The following is an 18,414-nucleotide window of genomic DNA, read 5'->3' as shown; positions in this document are numbered from 1 at the left end:
CCCTAATACAGAATGGCACCAGCCATTCTGCATTAGCGCTTGAGATACCCTAACACAAAAGTTGAGAAACATTCAGATCTTCCTAAATGCATGGTCACTCTTGTATTAAGGTCCCACACATAAATTTGTAGGTCCAGTCCATTGGCATGTTAGTATACACCACCATCCCCTTGGAAGATAGATTTGTCATTCTCTGGCTCAGGCTGTGATGGCCTGACGCTGCATTGCCAATCGCTACACAAGATTGTAAATCCAGGAAGTGTTGTTGGTTGGTGTGTATGCAACGGGGACACTAAATAATTTAATGTGTTGGAATCCACCGCCAGCCAGTCATTTCAATAATGTGATGAAGACAATAAAAACATTTTCTTATTCATTTATTGCTGTAATGCAAAGTAGTACAAGGTTATAGGTTATATGCCTCTTACAGTTAGGCTAAAATAAGTAATGCAAATATTAAGTGTAAAGCAGTGCTGCTACTGTAACAATATGTTTTTACAGCCATACAAATCTCAAAGTGCACACGAACATTTCCCTTCTCATACCAATCTCATTCCATTTTGGGTTGAGAGGTTAGGCCACACCCCTGACTCTGTGGCTGCTGGAGCCAACACAGCCAGCCGTCACTGAGGCCAGGCACACCCTTACAGTCTTGGCTCATTAGTTCATTCACCCAGCCAGCAGCTGGAAGCAGCTCACCAATGAGACATTTTTAGGTTTCCACTGGCAATGCATATACTTGTGTAGTTTATTTCCAAGGAGTGTCTTACATGAATATTTTCTGCTTGCCTCTTTCTAGCAACTCCCAAAGGTGGCTCAGGTCACTTCCCTGTGTAGCCTCTATTCATTTCTCAGTGATTTTGATTAATGAAACTTTGGCCCGCTGAATCAATTAAAAATAATCATGATGCAAACGATACTTCTCTGTGTACATTAATTTTATGTGATTTTGATCGATGAAAGTTTGTCCCCCTCCATCAACTCAGAATGGAATGAGCAAGTTGCAGATGACACACATTGATTCCATACAGCTCTTGCACAACAGTCACCACAAACTGATGCTGGTGGTCAGCGCCTCAGCATGATAGCTCCCTCCCGGCCCAAAGTTGGGGCTTTGTGAGAAGGGTTTTCAAGTGTAGCCATTGTCATAAATTTAGCCTAAAGTGTACACAAATACGATATAGAATTTTACTTTCCTAAACGTTTTATAACAGCATATAGCCAACCACACCCCCGCAGGGTGCATTTGTGGTCATTAATTATGAAAAGAATGAGGGAGAGTAGTCATCAGAGTATGGACAGACTAGTCTCTCTGAAGTTCACCTCAGCTAACCATCTGAGCACAGCATCCTATCCCAGAAGCACTGACCCTAACTAAGAGAAAAACACTGGTTAAGTTTTACACATCATAACTTCAACAGACTACATCACAGAGCCTAAGGTGTAGGGTATTCAGTACCACTACAGAAGCTGATCTGCTTCCCCAACACAAGGAAGGAAGGAAGCCAAAGCAAGGAACTGTTTACATTTACACCAACACAGACCTGAATTGGCATTTCTATTTCTGTGCTCTCTAGTAAAGGTTCAGAAATCCATTAGTTCAATCATAACTAGAGCTAGTAGGTCTAGCTGACCTTCCTGTCACTGCAACAGGTGCCAAGCTTCAGCCCCCAGACACCCAAGGAGAGTCTCCACATCCTCCCGAGCTGTAACGTGGCACTGCCTCACCACAAGCCCAGCACACTGCACCCACGACAGCAGTACAGGCACAGCTGGCACGATGCAGCCAATGCTGCCACCAGGGATAAGCCAACAGAGCCACCCATCAGTGGTCTCAGAAGGGTGCCTTCCAGTTGTCTGGGGGGAGGAGGGGGCACGAAATCTTTGCCTTTAACCCTCTCGCGCACAGTAAGTTTCCAGTAAGTTTCTCTTCCACTCACCATGCATCTCTCAGGCCCGACCAGCCTTTTTTTGCCGCCGCGAAACTCTATATTCCAGTACGTATTTTACCATCACAGATATATCGTACCCCAATAAATTTGGTATCAATGGCTTCATAAAGACTTATACTAGAACATGCGCAAATAAAAATAGAGGAAAAAATATATATAAATAATAGAAACTCATTTTAAGTCTCCGTATAGAGTATTGTAGACAATAAATCCTAAGTAGCAACTCTTCCCCACTTGCTAGCTCGAAATTTTGTGGGCCAACTTTTTTAGCCGAATATATGTTTCAAAGCGGAATTTAGTGAGGATTCTTATGGCATCCTCAAAATCTTCATACGCCTATTAGTTCCTGAGTTACACCAAGAAAACTATTTTTTCCTCTCCCGTCAGAGTAGGCCAACAACTTAAAACCGCTCCTCGCTCCTCATTTACACTCCTTAGAAAGTTTGCCATATGTTACCATTAAGAAACTTATCCCAACAAATGACACTCCAAATTTGATGCACTTCCACCAAATACTTCATTTTTTTTTTTAAATTTAACTTTTATGACGCGTTTCACGTCATCGTGCGCCAGGACCTTTTACCTTTGATGACGTGAAACGCGTCATCGTGCGCGAGAGGGTTAACTAATGTCACCGAACACTCAGGGCAGTGAGCAATGTTATTAAAGAACCTCAAGAGCAGCAGAACACTGAAAATACAGGCTCAAGACAGGCCATCAATGCCTGACACAGCTGCTCCAAGGAAGAATGTGACTTGCACCTCATATAGAGGGTAGAGGGACAGCCACTGCTGCCCACAACACAATTCTTTCATTTCTTTTCAGATTTTATCATCCTGTGAGGTTCAAGAATTGGGCGAGACTGATCTACTTATCATCACATCAGTTAGAAATAACCCTTAAATTCTAGAATTATTTAGCCTCTCTGTTTCAAGATTTGCCACAAATATACAAGCCACTGAATTGTATGAGTGGTCAATGCCTTGCACACACACTGTTCCTGGGCAGTGGTGTGGAACAGGCACGGCATGGCCACAATGCTCTGCTTTGCAACATGACATTTTTTTATTGTTATCCATTGAAAAGTGTTAAGAGGAGGTGGGCTTAGCTTGAAGATGACTGAGGGAGGCAAGGCACAGGTGCTCAGAGAACAGTCACTGCCTCTGAGTAAGTCATGTGAATGGGACACTGTAAACCACTTCTACCATGAGCAAATATTTGTCCCCCTGATAACCGCCTGCCTTCCTGCCCCTCACCGTCCACCTCGGAGCTTTTTGCTGCTCACTTCTGGACAACATCAGTGTCATGGAGCAGCAAGCAACCCACCTCTTCTACATGTACGTATATAACATAATAGCAATATCAGGGCTTCAAGCTTGAGTCAAACCTCATTCAAACACTCATGAAGGAATCTTATCTGATGTCATTTTTCATGGATATATTATTCACTGGTATTACATCATATGAAGATTTTGCCTAGTTGAATTTTCATCTTTCAAATTGCAACAGCACGTTGCACTGAACAACACACAACTTCAGTCTTACGAGGAGTGCTGGATGCAGAGCTCGACACTGCCTGGAGATGTCAAGCCTTGGCAGTGGAGGTTGTTTACCTTCCTCATGGTGTCTCGTTTGAATAATGTCATGTCACAGTCTTTCCACCCAACACGTTACAACATAAAGCAAGTTGATGACGGAGTTTAACACATGATGACATTTCAACAATAAAACATAATGCATCAGAAACAGCTCCCACTAGCCAAACAGCATTCAGGAGTACTGTGGTTTGCCAGGGAGGCAGAGGTGTAGTGGTTCCTTGTTTCAGCCTTGTATTGACTCCACACACTCCACACACTGGTCTCACAAGCCTCCTCTACCTCCCCGGCCTCACCTCTGCTAGTGGGCGCTGTTCCCAAGTCATTCAGGCAGCTACATCTTGTTATCAGGGCGAGGCAGCATGGCATGGGATTCTTTAGGACTGCACAAGTTTTCCTGGGTCACTGGCACTCCCCAAACCTCCAGTCAGGATCCTACTGCTCTCAGTCAGGCCGAGGCTGAAGGTCTGGCTGGCTCAGCAAAGACTTTGCATGCAAAGCGCTTATCATTTAATCATAAAGTGTCCCTAATTTTCACCAAAACAGTGACAGATCAAGATCGTGTGGCCATTCTCAACACTTTGCAAAAAATGATTGTCTGCCCCAAGAATGTCCGGCAATAAACTATGCTGGACCCTCAACAGCTGGTGTGGCTCATCAGTGTGGCTGCAGCCGATGCAATGTTCATAACACATGGTTTTTAATGTTTTCAATTTTTGAATGAATGAATCTGAATGTTCACCAATTTGCTTGGCAACATTCCTGGGGGAGGCTGTGAAGAGCACCAACCACCTGGATAAAAGTTTGCACTGTCCAAAAGAATCCCACGCCATGCATTACGACCACCTAGCACGGTGTCTGGATTACTCCATGTTGGGGGGAGGGTCTGGTGAGGCTCCATCCACCACCTCCTCCATCTCAATCCACACCACCCGGCTCAGCGCCTTGACAAACTCTCTCAAGGTGGGAACTAGAGCAGGGTCACACCTGACCTGAAACACAAGAGACAACACATAACTCACTCTTCACTGAGTGTTTCTTTGGTGAAGGGCTGGTGTGTGTGTGTGGGGGAGGGTATTTCTTTGGCGATCAACTGGTATGTGTGGTGATGGGCTACTAAATGTGTTTGTATGTTTGATGGCTGGTATGTGTTTTTCTGGTGAAAAGCTGGTGTGTGTGTGTGTGTGTGTATTAACCTAGTTGTGACATATGGGAAAAGAGCTACGCTCGCACTGTCCCGTCTCTATATCCGCTCTTGTCCAACTTTTCCTTAAAATCATGAATGTTTCTTGCACAAACCACCTCCTCCTTCAGCCTATTCCATAGCTCAATGCTTCTGTTTGGGAAGCTAAACTTTTTCACATCTCGCCTACACGTGGTCGCCCTCAACTTCTTTCCATATCCTCTTGTTTCTCTCTCGTTCCACACACACAAGTCCTCTCTGTCCAAATGCTCCACTCCGCTCGCCACCCTGTACACCACTATCAGGTCTCCTCTTTTTCTTCTTCTCTACAGGGTTGTAAGCCCCATGCTATTGAGTCTCTCCTCATAAGTCTGATCTCTAAGTTCCGGTACCATCTTAGTTGCCACTCTCTGCACTCTTTCCAGCTTTCTTATGTTCTTCTTTTAGTGAGGAGACCAGACCACTGCTGCATTCTCCAACCTTGGCCTTATCATTGTAACTATTATTTTCTTCATCATCTCGTCATCCAAATACACAAATGCCGTCCTTATGTTCCTCAGCAAATTCATAGTTTGTCCCGCTATCCTGTTGATGTGTTTGTCCAGTGACATGTCCACATGTGTGTGTGTGTGTGTGTGTGTGTATTTACCTAGTTGTAGTTTTACAGGGCCTGGGTTTACGCTTGTGTGGTCCCGTCTCCATATTTGTATTTGTCCAGCTTTTCCTTAAAGTTGTGCACACTCTTCGCCGATACTACACTCAGTCTGTTACAAATCTCTATGTTTCTTTGCAGGAAGCTATATTTCTTTGTCTCTCAAGCATCTTCCTTTTCTCAATTTTTTACTGTGTCCTCATGTGTTGCTGGTGTTTCTTCCTTCTCTTAGTAATAACTCTTCATTGTGTGTGTGTGTGTGTGTGTTTAGCTAGTTGTGTTTACCTAACTGTGGTATACAGGAATCGAGTTACACTCATGGGGTCCCATCTCCAAAACTCAGTTTATTGAGTTTAGGTTTAAATGCATTAATAGCTTTGGCTTGAACTATCTCCTTTTTGAAGTCATTCCAGGTGTCAATGGATCTATGAGGAAAGCTGTGCTTCTCAATATCTCTCACGAACCTTGTCTTCCTCAAATTCTTTCTGCGACCTTTTGTATTTCTGGTGTCCCATTCTAATAGGTCATCCCTGTTAATCATGTCCATTTGCTTCACTGCCCTGCACACTGCAGTCAGATCTCCTCTTTTTCTTCTCTCCTCCATGGTAGGCAAATGCAATCTTTTTATATCCTTCTCATATGCCATGTCTCTCAGGTTTGGTACTAATTTTGTCAATGCTTTCTGGATTCTTCCTCTCTTCTTGATTTTCTTTCTGTGTGGAGACACAATTGCTGCATATTCCACTCCTGGTTGAATCACTGGCAGGATAAGCCTCATCATATTCCCATCCATGTAGTGTAATGCTACCTTAACCCCTTTGACCGCAAAAGTTTTTCTTGGAAGATCCCCCCCACAAAACGCAAAAGTCAGCGGAAAATACACTTTGAAACAGAAATAAGTCATAAAAGATGTTTTATGTAAAATGTTCTGGCGCACCCTGCTGTGAAATCTGTTTCTTTCTAGGTTGTCGCACTTACCTGGAATTCCATGATTCCCCAAAAATTTCAACTTTTTACTGGTGCAACAACAGGAAAATTTATTGAAGAAAAGTTGCTCATTTTTTCACGATGAAGTCTGAACCTATAACAGTAGTCAGTCATAAAGGGAACAGCTGTTAGATCTCAGGCTGACGTTGACCATCCCCACACCTGGCCCACATTTGCTCCCATCCCCAATCAGCCTTACCTGAAGATTAGCCTGGCAGGGAGACAACAATTGGAGTGGTGTGGGTGTTTCTGTCTCTCCTGTCTGCACCCCTTCACCTCCCTCCTGCACTTCCTGCTGTGTGGGAAAGGCACACTTTACCCTTGGCTCTAGGTTTCTTTTTCAAACTGAAGATAATTCTTTTTACTTTAAAACTACTTACACTCACTGGAAATGTGACACTGAATAAATCTATAATACATCAATAAATTAATAAATTAATGTATAAGTAAATAACATGCTTCTTGGTCACATATTAGACAAGACATGTACTCATATACACACACATACCTTTGCTTTCCCTCCAGAAGAGCGCTTCTTCTTCCCTTGTTTTGGGCTCTGGCCTTCCAGATTCTTGTCACGATTAACATTTTTACAAATTCTCAATTTGATACGAGCTTCCTTCAGCAAATTACCGCTGTCAGAGAAAAAAAAGCCACTTAATGAAGGTTAAGAAGTCAAGGAACTACCACTACTGCTACTACTACTACTACACCTACACTTACTACTACTACTACTACTACCACTGTCATATGTGTGGGTGATATTTCCACTTCTCAAAGCAAATGAAATACTGATCACTTCTGGAGAAAAATCTTTTGCCAACAATCCGCCCAAGATTCAAACCCGGGCCCCTGAAGGCTGAACATGAGATGGACACTCTAGTGTCAAGCCACAGGATGCCCTTCAGGCTTAAGGCTTTTGTAGTCTTTATCAGTGTGTCAGGTCATTGCAATACTACCTCTGTTACTACTACTACTACTACTCCTAGGACTACAAATAATAAAAGAAATAATAATGATGAAATAATTAATATCATAACAATAATAATAATAATATTGTAATAATTACATTAATTTCATTGAATTCTATTTTTATTTTTCTTGGAAAAAAATTGTACTATGGACAAAAAAAGAAAACTTGTACAATGAAAACCTGAGAATATCATATCACCTGATCACACTGTAGATTACAGTAAACCCTCCATAAATTGAACTATTTGGGGGAAGAAATCTAAAATAACCGAGAATTCAAAATATCCCAAATTCTTAAAAAAAAAAAAATTTTTAAATTGTGCAAAGCCAAATAAGGATGCTCCAGAGTGTAACAGCGATTCTGATTAATTCTTGCTGGAATAAAGCTGGACCACACAGCTATAAATCTAAATGGCTCTAGAATACTGTCTTCTGTGATGGGATGATGAAGGCCTTGGGTGAGGGGGGCAGTTGTAAACAAAGCATGGAACTGAAAAGTTTGAGGCGCCATGAATGTCAGATAAGCTAGTTTTGGGTGAAAAAGTTACAAGTTGCATCTGGTGCACACAAATCTAAACCTTTATTGAATTTAAAAATTAATCCAACTAGTATTCCTTGCGTGTCTATACAATAAAAAAATAAAATCAACCAATGAGCGGCCGCATTCCTCTTGCCCTGCGCCACAAGGATTCACGAGGGATGTGAGACAGGCAGCCTTTGTTGTGAAACAACGCGGTCCAAACTCGCCCCAAATTCCTAGCCATAAACTATCTTTGACTGATTTACAACTTTCATCCCGATGTTTTCCAGACAGGTGCTGTATATCCTGGATTTTTTATCGATTTACGAATGTGTTCAAAACCCCATATCAGTTTCATACACCCGATATCTAAAATATAAAGGTCCAATTTATGGAAGGTTTACTGTATTTCCCTAATTAACCAAACCTACTGCTGTAAGTTTATCCTTTCTATTTGCTTATACCTCGTTCCATTAGTGAAGGAAATTAATACTTTTTTACCTAATTTTTTGCTTAAAATTCATGCCAGACCACTAAGTCTGAACCATTGAGACTGCAGAGTCTGAACACCTCGGTAAATTTTCAAAAACATGAATGTCAGAGAATAACACACTTTAGACATTATTGTTTACTTCACAGATTCACTTGTCAAGAGAAAAACTACTGACCTTCTCTTTTGATTAATTTTAGTTAACTACTTTGTAGTAGTTTTCTCTCTCTCTCTCTCTCTCTCTCTCTCTCTCTCTCTCTCTCAGCTTTGCCACACTCATATACTTACCGCATATCATACAGCTTCAGGATCATTTCTTGTCCCTTGCCGTACTTCCGGTGACATGAGTTTAAGCACCAAAACACAACTGAGAAAGTGAAGGTGCCCTCATCAGAACCATTGTTGGGAACAGGAATCTTTACCGTGGGGTGGCCATGGTCTTTCATCTTCACCACATGGAGTTTGGGGACGTGGAAGGGAAAGCCTGCTTTATCATTGTCATCATGAGTCTTGCAGGCGAGGACGGGAGTGTCGTGGTGAACTCCTGTTGTGTACCGCATCCCGACTTCCACCACATAGCCACCTTGGGCACCCACCACCTTAATCGGGATGTCTTTGTTGGGCATGGCAATGAATAGATCGTCCTTCATCTGTTGAAGGGTTGACATTTGAATTATGACGTCAGTGCAAATGGAGAGAATTGAAATTTAAGTTGACGAAAAATGCAAAAATAATCAAATGGAAAAAAATCAATCAATAAAATTTTGCTTTCATGACATGGTAAACCCCTGTGCTGTTTGAGCTGACCACAAAATGAGATCTCACCTTAATAGTACCCTAGCCCTCCAACAGCCAGTGCACGTACATGTGCTAAATAAAATCCTTTACCTTATTTTTCAATAGTTAATAATAATAAGCACCCTCTTCACAACGTATTGCAAGCTCAACATCTTCCTACTCATCACACACGCCATAATTTACAACTCAACGAGCGCACTCTTCAACCAAGTTTTTGCAAATAACCAATTTTCCCATTCATTTGTCCCCAATTTGAATAAGATGTGGAATCTACTCTCAGATATTGTTCTTCTTGATATTGCTAAGTTTAAATAAAAAATCAACACCCACCTGTTATATATCTCATGAGGTAATGTCCCCATCTTTTTTTATATTATTCCCCTTACTTTACTGAGTCTTTTATTTTCATAAATATCTCTGCTTAACAAGGGAACCTTGTTAAGGTCTGTCAAATGTTTTATTTTCCTGTGATGCTCTTTCATGGATCACAATAATATAATAGTAATAGCAATAATAATAATAATATGGTAGTAATAATAATAATAATAATAATAATAATAATAATAATAATATAAGAAAGGCAGCAAAGCCAATACTCACCCAATGTGTCTTGCCATTTCCTGGGATTTGAAACTCATGGTACTGCCCCTCCCCCAACCTTTCCCATTTGATGATAGTCTCATTATCATCATAGGAGGGGGCTCTGCACACCATGTCTTCGGGCTGAGGGGCAGTCACGAAATGACCATCTCCCACTGGCTTGTGCATATTGATGCCAGAGGTATATGAGTCTATTGCAGTAGCTAAGAGATCAGAGGACATATTTTCATTTCCAGGAGGTGCAAAGGAGTTAGGAACCAAGACCTCATCACTGTCAGGCACCCCCATCACGTAGGCACCAGCAACCTCCCTCATACTAGAGCTGTCCCTGAAATGAAAAGGGGCTCTTTTTAGAGTGACACACACACACATTTTCCATAACCTAATTTTTCCATACCTCTATCTACTCCCCCTATCCATCTTCCCTTCCTTCCTCTTTATCTTTCAACCACCCCTCCTCCCTATCCTCCCAGCAATTTCCTCTATCTTTCCATCCCACATGAACAGAATACTCACCCCAACATGGGACTTGCGAAGGTGTCGTTCATTGTGATGACTGAAATTGAAGAAAAATATGTTATTATGCCACTGCATTGTGCTGGTTCTGGAAACTTCTCCCATGATCGGTAATTTGGTGATACTTGATGTTAGAATAATCTGTTCACAGGCAAAGCTCATGAGAACCTTCTACAAAGAATATATAAAATGTACAAAAAGGCTAAACTGTGTAGTGCATCGGTCAGAGAGAGACAGCCAGGGACAAGTCAAGGGGACTCAGTCACTCTCTCAGGAAGAAGGCAGGCAGTGAGACAAGACACAGCATGGAGCAAAGAAAGGCAGGGAAACTTCAATACTCCTGAATGTGACTGTTATTATGCTACAGGTGTAATTACATCGATTTACCTCCCTAGAGCTGCCTCCTGAGTGTGCCATTCCATACAGCCCACTGGAAGCAGACATGGGAGAATCTACCTTTATAACAATAAATTAATTAAAGGTTCAAACAAAAGGTCCTTTATTATTATTACTCTTTTATTATGCCAAGATCACTTTGTTTTGGGATGAAACTGTGAAAAAAATATTGCTACCCAACTGTATATACAACCTAAGTGCATATATACTTGTAGGGTCCTGTCTCCAAATCTCAGTTTATCGTTTGTGTAACTCATGATGGTCTGATCACGCTCTTGACCCCCGATCCCCTGCCAGTGCCCACTGCCCAGTCAGTGCTGGGTGGACAGGGATCATCTCCACTTCACACAGGTATCAAACCAGAACCATGGAACCTTTCAGTTGTGAGGAAGCCATGCTAACCAATGCACTAGGGTGTGTATTTACCTTGTACATTTACCTAGTTGTATGTGCAGGGAATAATACTCAAGTATATTGGGGACTCGCAGAACATCACACACTGATGAGGTGCTAAGAGCTAGGCGCCACCTTTCTCGAACTGCTATGTTTTTGCAATTGAAAACCCGCGGGCTCGTAGGCTACACCACATTATCCTTTTCCTCGCTCTGTGGCGTTGTAGAGTCCTCTAGGTCTAGGATGCTCCGAAGCCTCACTGTACGGCGAGAGGGTGTGTGGTCTTGCCGAATATTACGATGGTATGTTGTTTTACGAAGTGATATAAAAACTAAATAGAACACAACACATTTGGAGTGAACAACGTCTATTGAGACTCCCGAGAGCGGGCGCTCTGTGGGTACACAACTATATATGTGATTTTTTGTTTTGGAGCATTCAGTTCGCCAGTGTGACCCCACAACAACTTTTCCCAAGCGTCCACTCCCTTCAAGAACGTTGGAAAATCATAAGTAGCTATAAGGCATAATCTGCTGTAGGTCCTTAGGCAGAAATTGACGCCAAAATTCGGTAGATTTACTTTTAAAAGCAAACTTCCATATCTCGTTTCCTTCGGATCTAATTACCTCCCGGATAGCCATAGGAAAAAGTATAGAGATGGAAACAGTTGGAAATAGACATGAAATGTTCGTGGGAACCCGCGCGGCCGCGGCAAGTAGAGAAGACAAGTGCTCCTCCGGCGGGCCGGGCCACAGCTATAAAAGCCAATGGGCTTACCTGTGGGGTAGCTTCGCCCCCTTCGACCCCAGTTAGCGTCACTGAAAAACTGGGAAATATATATGAACCTCCAATAGGGAGTAGGAGGGGACTAGAACCCCCTCGACCCTCCTGTGTTTTCCTAGTTTCGTCGTATTGGGCGACTCCGCCGCCCGCGGCCGCGCTGGTTCGCACACACATTTCACCTGTCTTAGGATATATTTCCCCGGAGAAAACTTCGGACAGGGTAAGCTAGGGCACGCCGGTAGGTTAGCGGTGGCAGTGCTTCCTGTGGTGGTGTGGTGCCACTGCTTGAGGCCTTGGTAGGGAACATCCTACTATAAAGTCTTGTGGCTTGTAACACACACACACACAAGTAGTGGGCGTAGAGGTAATTTATCATGTTCTTTAATACGTCTCAATTCTTAGTAAATTTTCTTGCAAGGCGACGATAAAACAAAGTAATACCGGGCATAATACTACTCCACCATCCCATCAACTAAAACAAGTGAGAGCGAGGTTGAATAAGGTCCATGAGTGCCATGACTTTAACTGTTATGTTTACTTACTTGACTCAATGTTAAAGTCGATCCCAAAGAGCTCAGTCATCTTTACGACCTCGTCCTGTCACTCCCAAATCTTTACTGTGCCCGCACCCCGGCCCGCGCGGCGCGCCGAGCTCGCTCCTCCCTCTCTTCACGTGCTGCAGCGGTGGGCGGGGCTTGAGGCTGCACATACGTTTCTTTGCTCAGCTTATATTTTTCCCTATACGTAAGCAAGCACCTCACCCCCCCTCTTCTTCCCCACTATGTAGAGTGGCAAACTAATTATAGTCTTATGCGTGACCATACAGGTTTTGTTGTAATATATAAGGCTGGGGGTCAATGTTTCCAGGAACATTAGATATAAAAGCCCTCTCATAACATTTTCAGGACATAAAGAAGGGTACCCCATAAAGAACGTTCTGCTGAGTTGTTGATATAGCGTGTTTTAAGGTCATTGTTACCTATTCCATGACAACTCCTTGCCCCATAAAAATGGCCCCTGATTACCAACAATGAGAGGAATGTAAGGGTCAAATATCCTTTTCCCCTCAAATAAAGCAGAGGTCACGTGGTGTTTCAATATTGAAGTCTGTACCGGTGTTGCCAGCCGAGGGGGACGGTGGGGCATTTTGCACCACCGTACGAATTTCCTCGTGGTACAAAGCCTTTCCCCATGCCCAACACGAATCATATTGAGGCATCTTCGTTTCTAAAGTTTTGTCGATAACTAAAGCACCTCCTACCACTGCTATGAGCCACCCGATGCTTGTGTTGTGGCAGGACTTGTGTGCGTGTTGCAGACATACCGTTGTCTGGCAACTGGACAAGAGTTAAGACAGTCACATGACGTTCGCTTTTTTTTTTTTTGTTTTTGTTTTTTCCTTACCATATTTTTTTAAGTTAATTTATTGATTCTCTCTCTCTCTCTCTCTCTCCCTCTCTCTCTCTCTTGACACCATTTCCTCCTGCCCTTCTTACTTTTACTCCCCACAAAAGTAGCTACAGTTCTTTTCTTGCTCTTGCTGTTGTTGTTGTTGGTGGTGGTGGTGTTGTGGTGTTGCTGTTTGCGGTTTTATTTTCTTCTGAGCCACAATATAAAAAAGCAGAAATAGGCTATACATATTATCGATCCTTACTCTTCCTTCCGTTTTATTTCATTCATTTCTTCACCGCCCTTTTCTCAGTGGTTTTCTTTCATTTCCCTCTTTTATTCCTCTTCACTTCCTCTCGCTCTCCTCCCTTCATCCTATCCCTACCCCCCATTGTTCCATCACCACATTCGTCCCCAAGATATGCATTTTTTTTCTAGTATTCCAAGAAATTGTGCGTTATCTTTGTTATCTGACACCTACGCTCTCTCTCTCTCTCTCTCTCTCTCTCTCTCTCTCTCTCTCTCTCTCTCTCTTTTTAAGGCCATTAATTTTGATGGGAAGAAACCCCGAGCATGATGCAACAGTTCAGCAGTATGTGCATGACAGGAGGAGGGGAAGGGGGAGGAGGAAGCTGACACCCTCCCCCATCACATCCTGAATTTTCCCTCCTCTCCTTTTCCTCCTGGTAACAGCTGATCCACACACACACACACACGTATAATAAAAAGTATAATAAAAACAATGGGTTGAACATTTAGAAAAGGGAAACATGATAAATGAAGGACAGTTTGGATTTAGAAAAGGGAAATCGTGTGTCACCAACTTACGGTGTTTCTACTCGAGCAATAGACGTGGTGCAAGAAAGAGAAGGATGGGCTGATTGTGTATATCTCGATCTGAAAAAAGCTTTTGACAAGGTTCCCCACAAGAGGTTAATCTGGAAACTACAGAAATGGGGAGGAATGGGCGGAAAGGTCATCGAGTGAATAAAGGATTACTTAACAGGAAGATAAATGAGAACGGTGATTAGAGAAATCAAATTGGAGGAGAGTCGGGAGTGGAGTTCCTCAAGGCTCAGTTCTGGCACCAATAATGTTCATAATATTTATAAATGATGTGCCGCTGGGTATAAAAAGTTATATGAGTCTTTTTGCAGATGATGCGAAGTTAATAAGAAAAGTGAAGACGGAGGAAGACTGTGAAGAAATGCAAAAAGACCTGGATAGAGTGTATAGAAGGAGCCAGTTTTGGGAGATGGAATTTAATGCAAACAAATGTCATGTTATGGAAATGGGGAAAAGTAAAAAAAGACCGAGGAAAACATACAGGATGGGAGAAGAAAACTTAAAGGTGATACATGAAGAAAAAGATTTAGGAGTAACGATGCAAAACACACTATCCCCAGAAAAGCATATAAACAAGTTATTTGGAGAAACCTACAGGATGATGCAAAATATAAGGGTATCATTCCATTATATGAACAAGGGAATGATGAAGAAAATTATAACAACACTGATAAGACCAAAACTTGAATATGCTCCAGTTGTGTGATCGCCTCACAAAAAAAAAGGATATCAGTAAGTTGTAAAGAATACAGAGAATTGTAACTAAAATGGTCCCAGAAGTCAGAACTCCCGAATATGACGTATGAAGACAGATTCGAGATGGACTTGACGACATTGGAACAAAGAAGGGAGAGAGGAGATCTGATCACGCTGTATAAGTTGGTAAATAAGTTTGATGAGGTGGATAGAGATGATCTCTTCTCCACTGCGAGAACGCAGGGGCTGAGAGGACATGGAAAGAAACTTAATAAAGGAACCTGTTTGAGTGACTTGAAAAAGAATAGTTTTCCACATAGAAGTGTTGACACATGGAACAGCTTGCGGGAAGAAGTGGTGGAGGCGAACAGTGTCCAACAAATGAAGGAAAGGCTGCAGATGAACGTAGATATGGAGACGGGACTATTAGAGCTTAGCTCTGTTGACTACAAATAGGTAAACACACACACACACACACACACACACACCTGCCTTAGTTATAGTAGCAATAACAACATAATACTACTCTCTCTCTCTCTCTCTCTCTCTCTCTCTCTCTCTCTCTCTCTCTCTCTCTCTCTCTCTCTCTTACCACACTATCTCAAACTTGTAATTACACACCACCGCCCGTCGCTACTACCGATTGTATGATTTAGTGAGGCCTTCGGACTGGCGCTCTTGGATGCCGGGGCCACGCGGTTCCGTCGCTGGGCTTTCGGCGCCTCGAGCTGACGGAAAGATGTCCAAACTTGATCATTTAGAGCAGTGGTTCCCAACGTTTTTGCACTCGCGACCCCTTACCCAAAACCTTGAAACCCACGCGACCCCCTACTATCACCAGCTTGATTTTCACACACACACACACACACACACACACACCGAACGCGCTACAGCACTAACTGACTGAACACACATACTGAAGCACAGCTGAACAGACACTCAAGCTTAGGTACATATGTATAAACTCACATGTAGACACATATACTCGCTAGTACAGACACACATACACATTCACGCAGGGACATACACTAACAGCCACGCATACAGACACCCCCAATGTCATCTAATGACATTGGACCGCTGTAACACTTTTTTTTTTGCACTGAAGCAAAAGCAAAATATATGCACGAGCACAAAAAAAATCTAATTGAGGAGTTGAAATCAATATTATCCCAAGCAACTAATAGCACGGTTTGTGACCCCCTTGCTAAGGCTTCGCGACCCCCCAGGGGGTCGTGACCCACCGGTTGGGAACCCCTGATTTAGAGGTTACGCTCGTGATATCTCTAGTTGTCATAAGGTGAAAAAAAAAATGTCATCTACAATAAACGTGACACACACACACACACACACACACACACACACACACACACACACACACACACACACACATTATATCACCATTAACAACACCAAAACAGTGAAACAAAAGCAAAAAAAGAAAGTCACTCAGTAGCCTTTGAAATGCAGTTGTGTTGACTTTACCACACTGTCCCTGCGAGGGGCTCTTCACCTCTCCGCTGCGCCCTACTCTCTGCCCTCAAGTCAACCAACCCAACCAGAGGGAGGAACTCGGCCCCCGTGGAACCCCCGCGTCAGCAGTCTGTAGTTCCCCTTTCCGCTGTCTTGGTGCGGCCATCTGGCCTCAATACCATCTCACACCCCTGCTTTGCAGTAGTCCCCATCTTCACTCCCACAATCCTCCCTATCCTTCCTCTACATCGCCCTTTATATTATGATTGTATGTACCACATTACACATCTTGTAATCAGTCATACTCAGCCTTAGCGCACTAATAACCTTTGTCCGCCTTCGGGCGGCAACAATGGCGAAGATATTGACGTAAAACACGAATACTTCGTTCGTGTTCAAGGGGTCTGTACCAAGGCTGTCTATATATAATAGAGATGGCCTTTTGTGTACCCAGTCATTTTTTTCTTCTTCATATAGGTTGTGATTCGGACTGTCGATTATCCACGCTTTTTTCGATTATATATCAGTTTAAATAATACGCGTTATAACAATTATGAAGAGGTTAATTTGGTTTATATACATTCAGACATTCTACATGCGAGAGAAAGAGGATGCCAATTAAAGTTCAATACTTCTGGGGATATTTTAGTTTAGTAGTAGTAGTTGTTGTATTAGTAGGGGAGAGCGGTGATGATTCGGACAGTGGGATGGTACGAACAGCACATTTATTGTAAAACGTATGGGACAGTGCCGCGAGATTTTGTGTGAAGGTGCAAAACTTTGTTGCCTTGGCCCACTCGGGACAGAGCTGTTATTTTCGTTGCAAGTTCGATTTTATGTTTTTTGCATCTCGTATGTAATATTTTCAGGGAGTATCGTAAACTCTCACTTCAAGAATATGGCAAGTAGCGAAATGTACATTATTACGGTGAACTGTACATTTATTTTTAAGTCGTGATGATTCGGACAGTTGATTCATTATTTTATTGATTTTATATCAATTAAAACACTATATAGATGTTGCAACAATTATAAAAAGGTTAATTTGGTTGATTTATATTCAGATATTATGCTTGCGAGAAGAGAAGGAAGCCATCATTCCAAAATTCTTGAGATATTTCTTTTAGGTCTAAATTTATTTTTCCTACAAAGGTTGAGAGGATACTTTGTGCTTATACAAATGTCTTGTAATAGATATATTCTTGTTTATCAGCCAAACAAATTTAAGTTACATTAATATTATGCCGAGTAATAGGTACGAGTGTCCGCATACCATCCCACCCTGGCCGAACCATCACCACGGGTGGGGATGGTTCGCGGACGATTTAGAAACTTGTCTTTCATCACCTACATCTGAAAACTGGAAATGGCTACGTGTGTCATATCAACAACCTAAAGAGCCAAAGGATGAAGTAACATTTTGAGATAAGAAAATTACACTACTTTTCAATTTTTTTTTTTTCTAAAAATACTATTTTTAAAAGGTGGCCGAATCATCACCGCTCTCAGACCTTAGTAGTAGCAGGAATTCAAGCTGTTATGTACCTACCATCGGCTGCTATGTACCGGCTGCTTTGTACCGTTTCTTTGGCCAAGATGTACCATTGCAGGGCTGCTATGTACCGGCTGCTTTGTACCGCTTCTTTGGCCAATATGTACCATTGCAGGGCTGCTATGTACCGGCTCCTATGTACCACTGTTTCAGCTTTTATGTACCGAACAAGGCTACTATGTACCAACTACCGAGAAGGGAGATAAAATTAAATAATAAATTCTTTTCATCAGTTTTTACCTATTAGAAAATCAAGGAAGATTTTTTTTCATGTCTTTATTAGCACACCATCCAAGAATTTATATATATATAAATATATATATATATATATATATATATATATATATATATATATATATATATATATATATATATATATATATATATATATATATATATATATATATCATGAAATACAATTTCATACTCTAAAGAAAGTTTATGCCTATAAAGAAAATCAATAAGATTAAGCATATCTTGACTTACGTACATAGTTTCGAAGTAAATAATAAACTACATAAATGATAGCTTGCTTTTTTTTCTCTACTATCGCTGTCAACATATAACAAACAAGACATTAGGCCTATATAGCCATACATAGAGGCCTGTCCCCAGTAGTAG

The 18,414-nt window shown here is 42.0% G+C and overlaps 2 protein-coding genes across 6 annotated transcripts in view; both read right to left on the bottom strand.

Annotated features, from left to right (window-relative positions):
• Positions 1-362: 362 nt before the first annotated feature.
• Positions 363-12,507, bottom strand: LOC126985382 (uncharacterized). 5 transcript variants are annotated; one of them, XM_050840183.1, is made up of 7 exons: positions 12,380-12,507; positions 10,266-10,305; positions 9,750-10,077; positions 8,640-9,001; positions 6,878-7,004; positions 6,569-6,664; positions 363-4,539 (listed from the first exon to the last, which is right to left on the bottom strand). In XM_050840183.1, the coding sequence occupies exons 1-7, from the start codon at positions 12,417-12,419 to the stop codon at positions 4,411-4,413; spliced, it is 1,122 nt and encodes a 373-aa protein (XP_050696140.1). In that variant the 5' UTR covers positions 12,420-12,507; the 3' UTR covers positions 363-4,410. The 5 variants fall into 5 exon arrangements, with proteins under 5 accessions (XP_050696140.1, XP_050696141.1, XP_050696144.1 ...); XM_050840184.1 differs by having other exon boundaries at positions 6,569-6,661; XM_050840186.1 differs by lacking the exon at positions 363-4,539 and adding an exon at positions 4,568-6,095 and having other exon boundaries at positions 6,569-6,661.
• LOC126985380 (uncharacterized) overlaps positions 363-18,414 on the bottom strand; it is a 97,023-nt gene continuing 78,971 nt past the window's right edge. The window contains exon 8 of the mRNA XM_050840172.1: positions 363-1,323. The gene's annotated coding sequence lies outside the window, so the exon portion shown is untranslated. The remainder of the gene's footprint in view (positions 1,324-18,414) is intronic.

This window comes from Eriocheir sinensis, chromosome 59, assembly GCF_024679095.1.
Source record: "Eriocheir sinensis breed Jianghai 21 chromosome 59, ASM2467909v1, whole genome shotgun sequence".
NCBI lineage: Eukaryota > Metazoa > Arthropoda > Malacostraca > Decapoda > Varunidae > Eriocheir > Eriocheir sinensis.
Note: the sequence above shows the minus strand (reverse complement) of the source record. Positions and strands in the feature narration are given on the sequence as shown.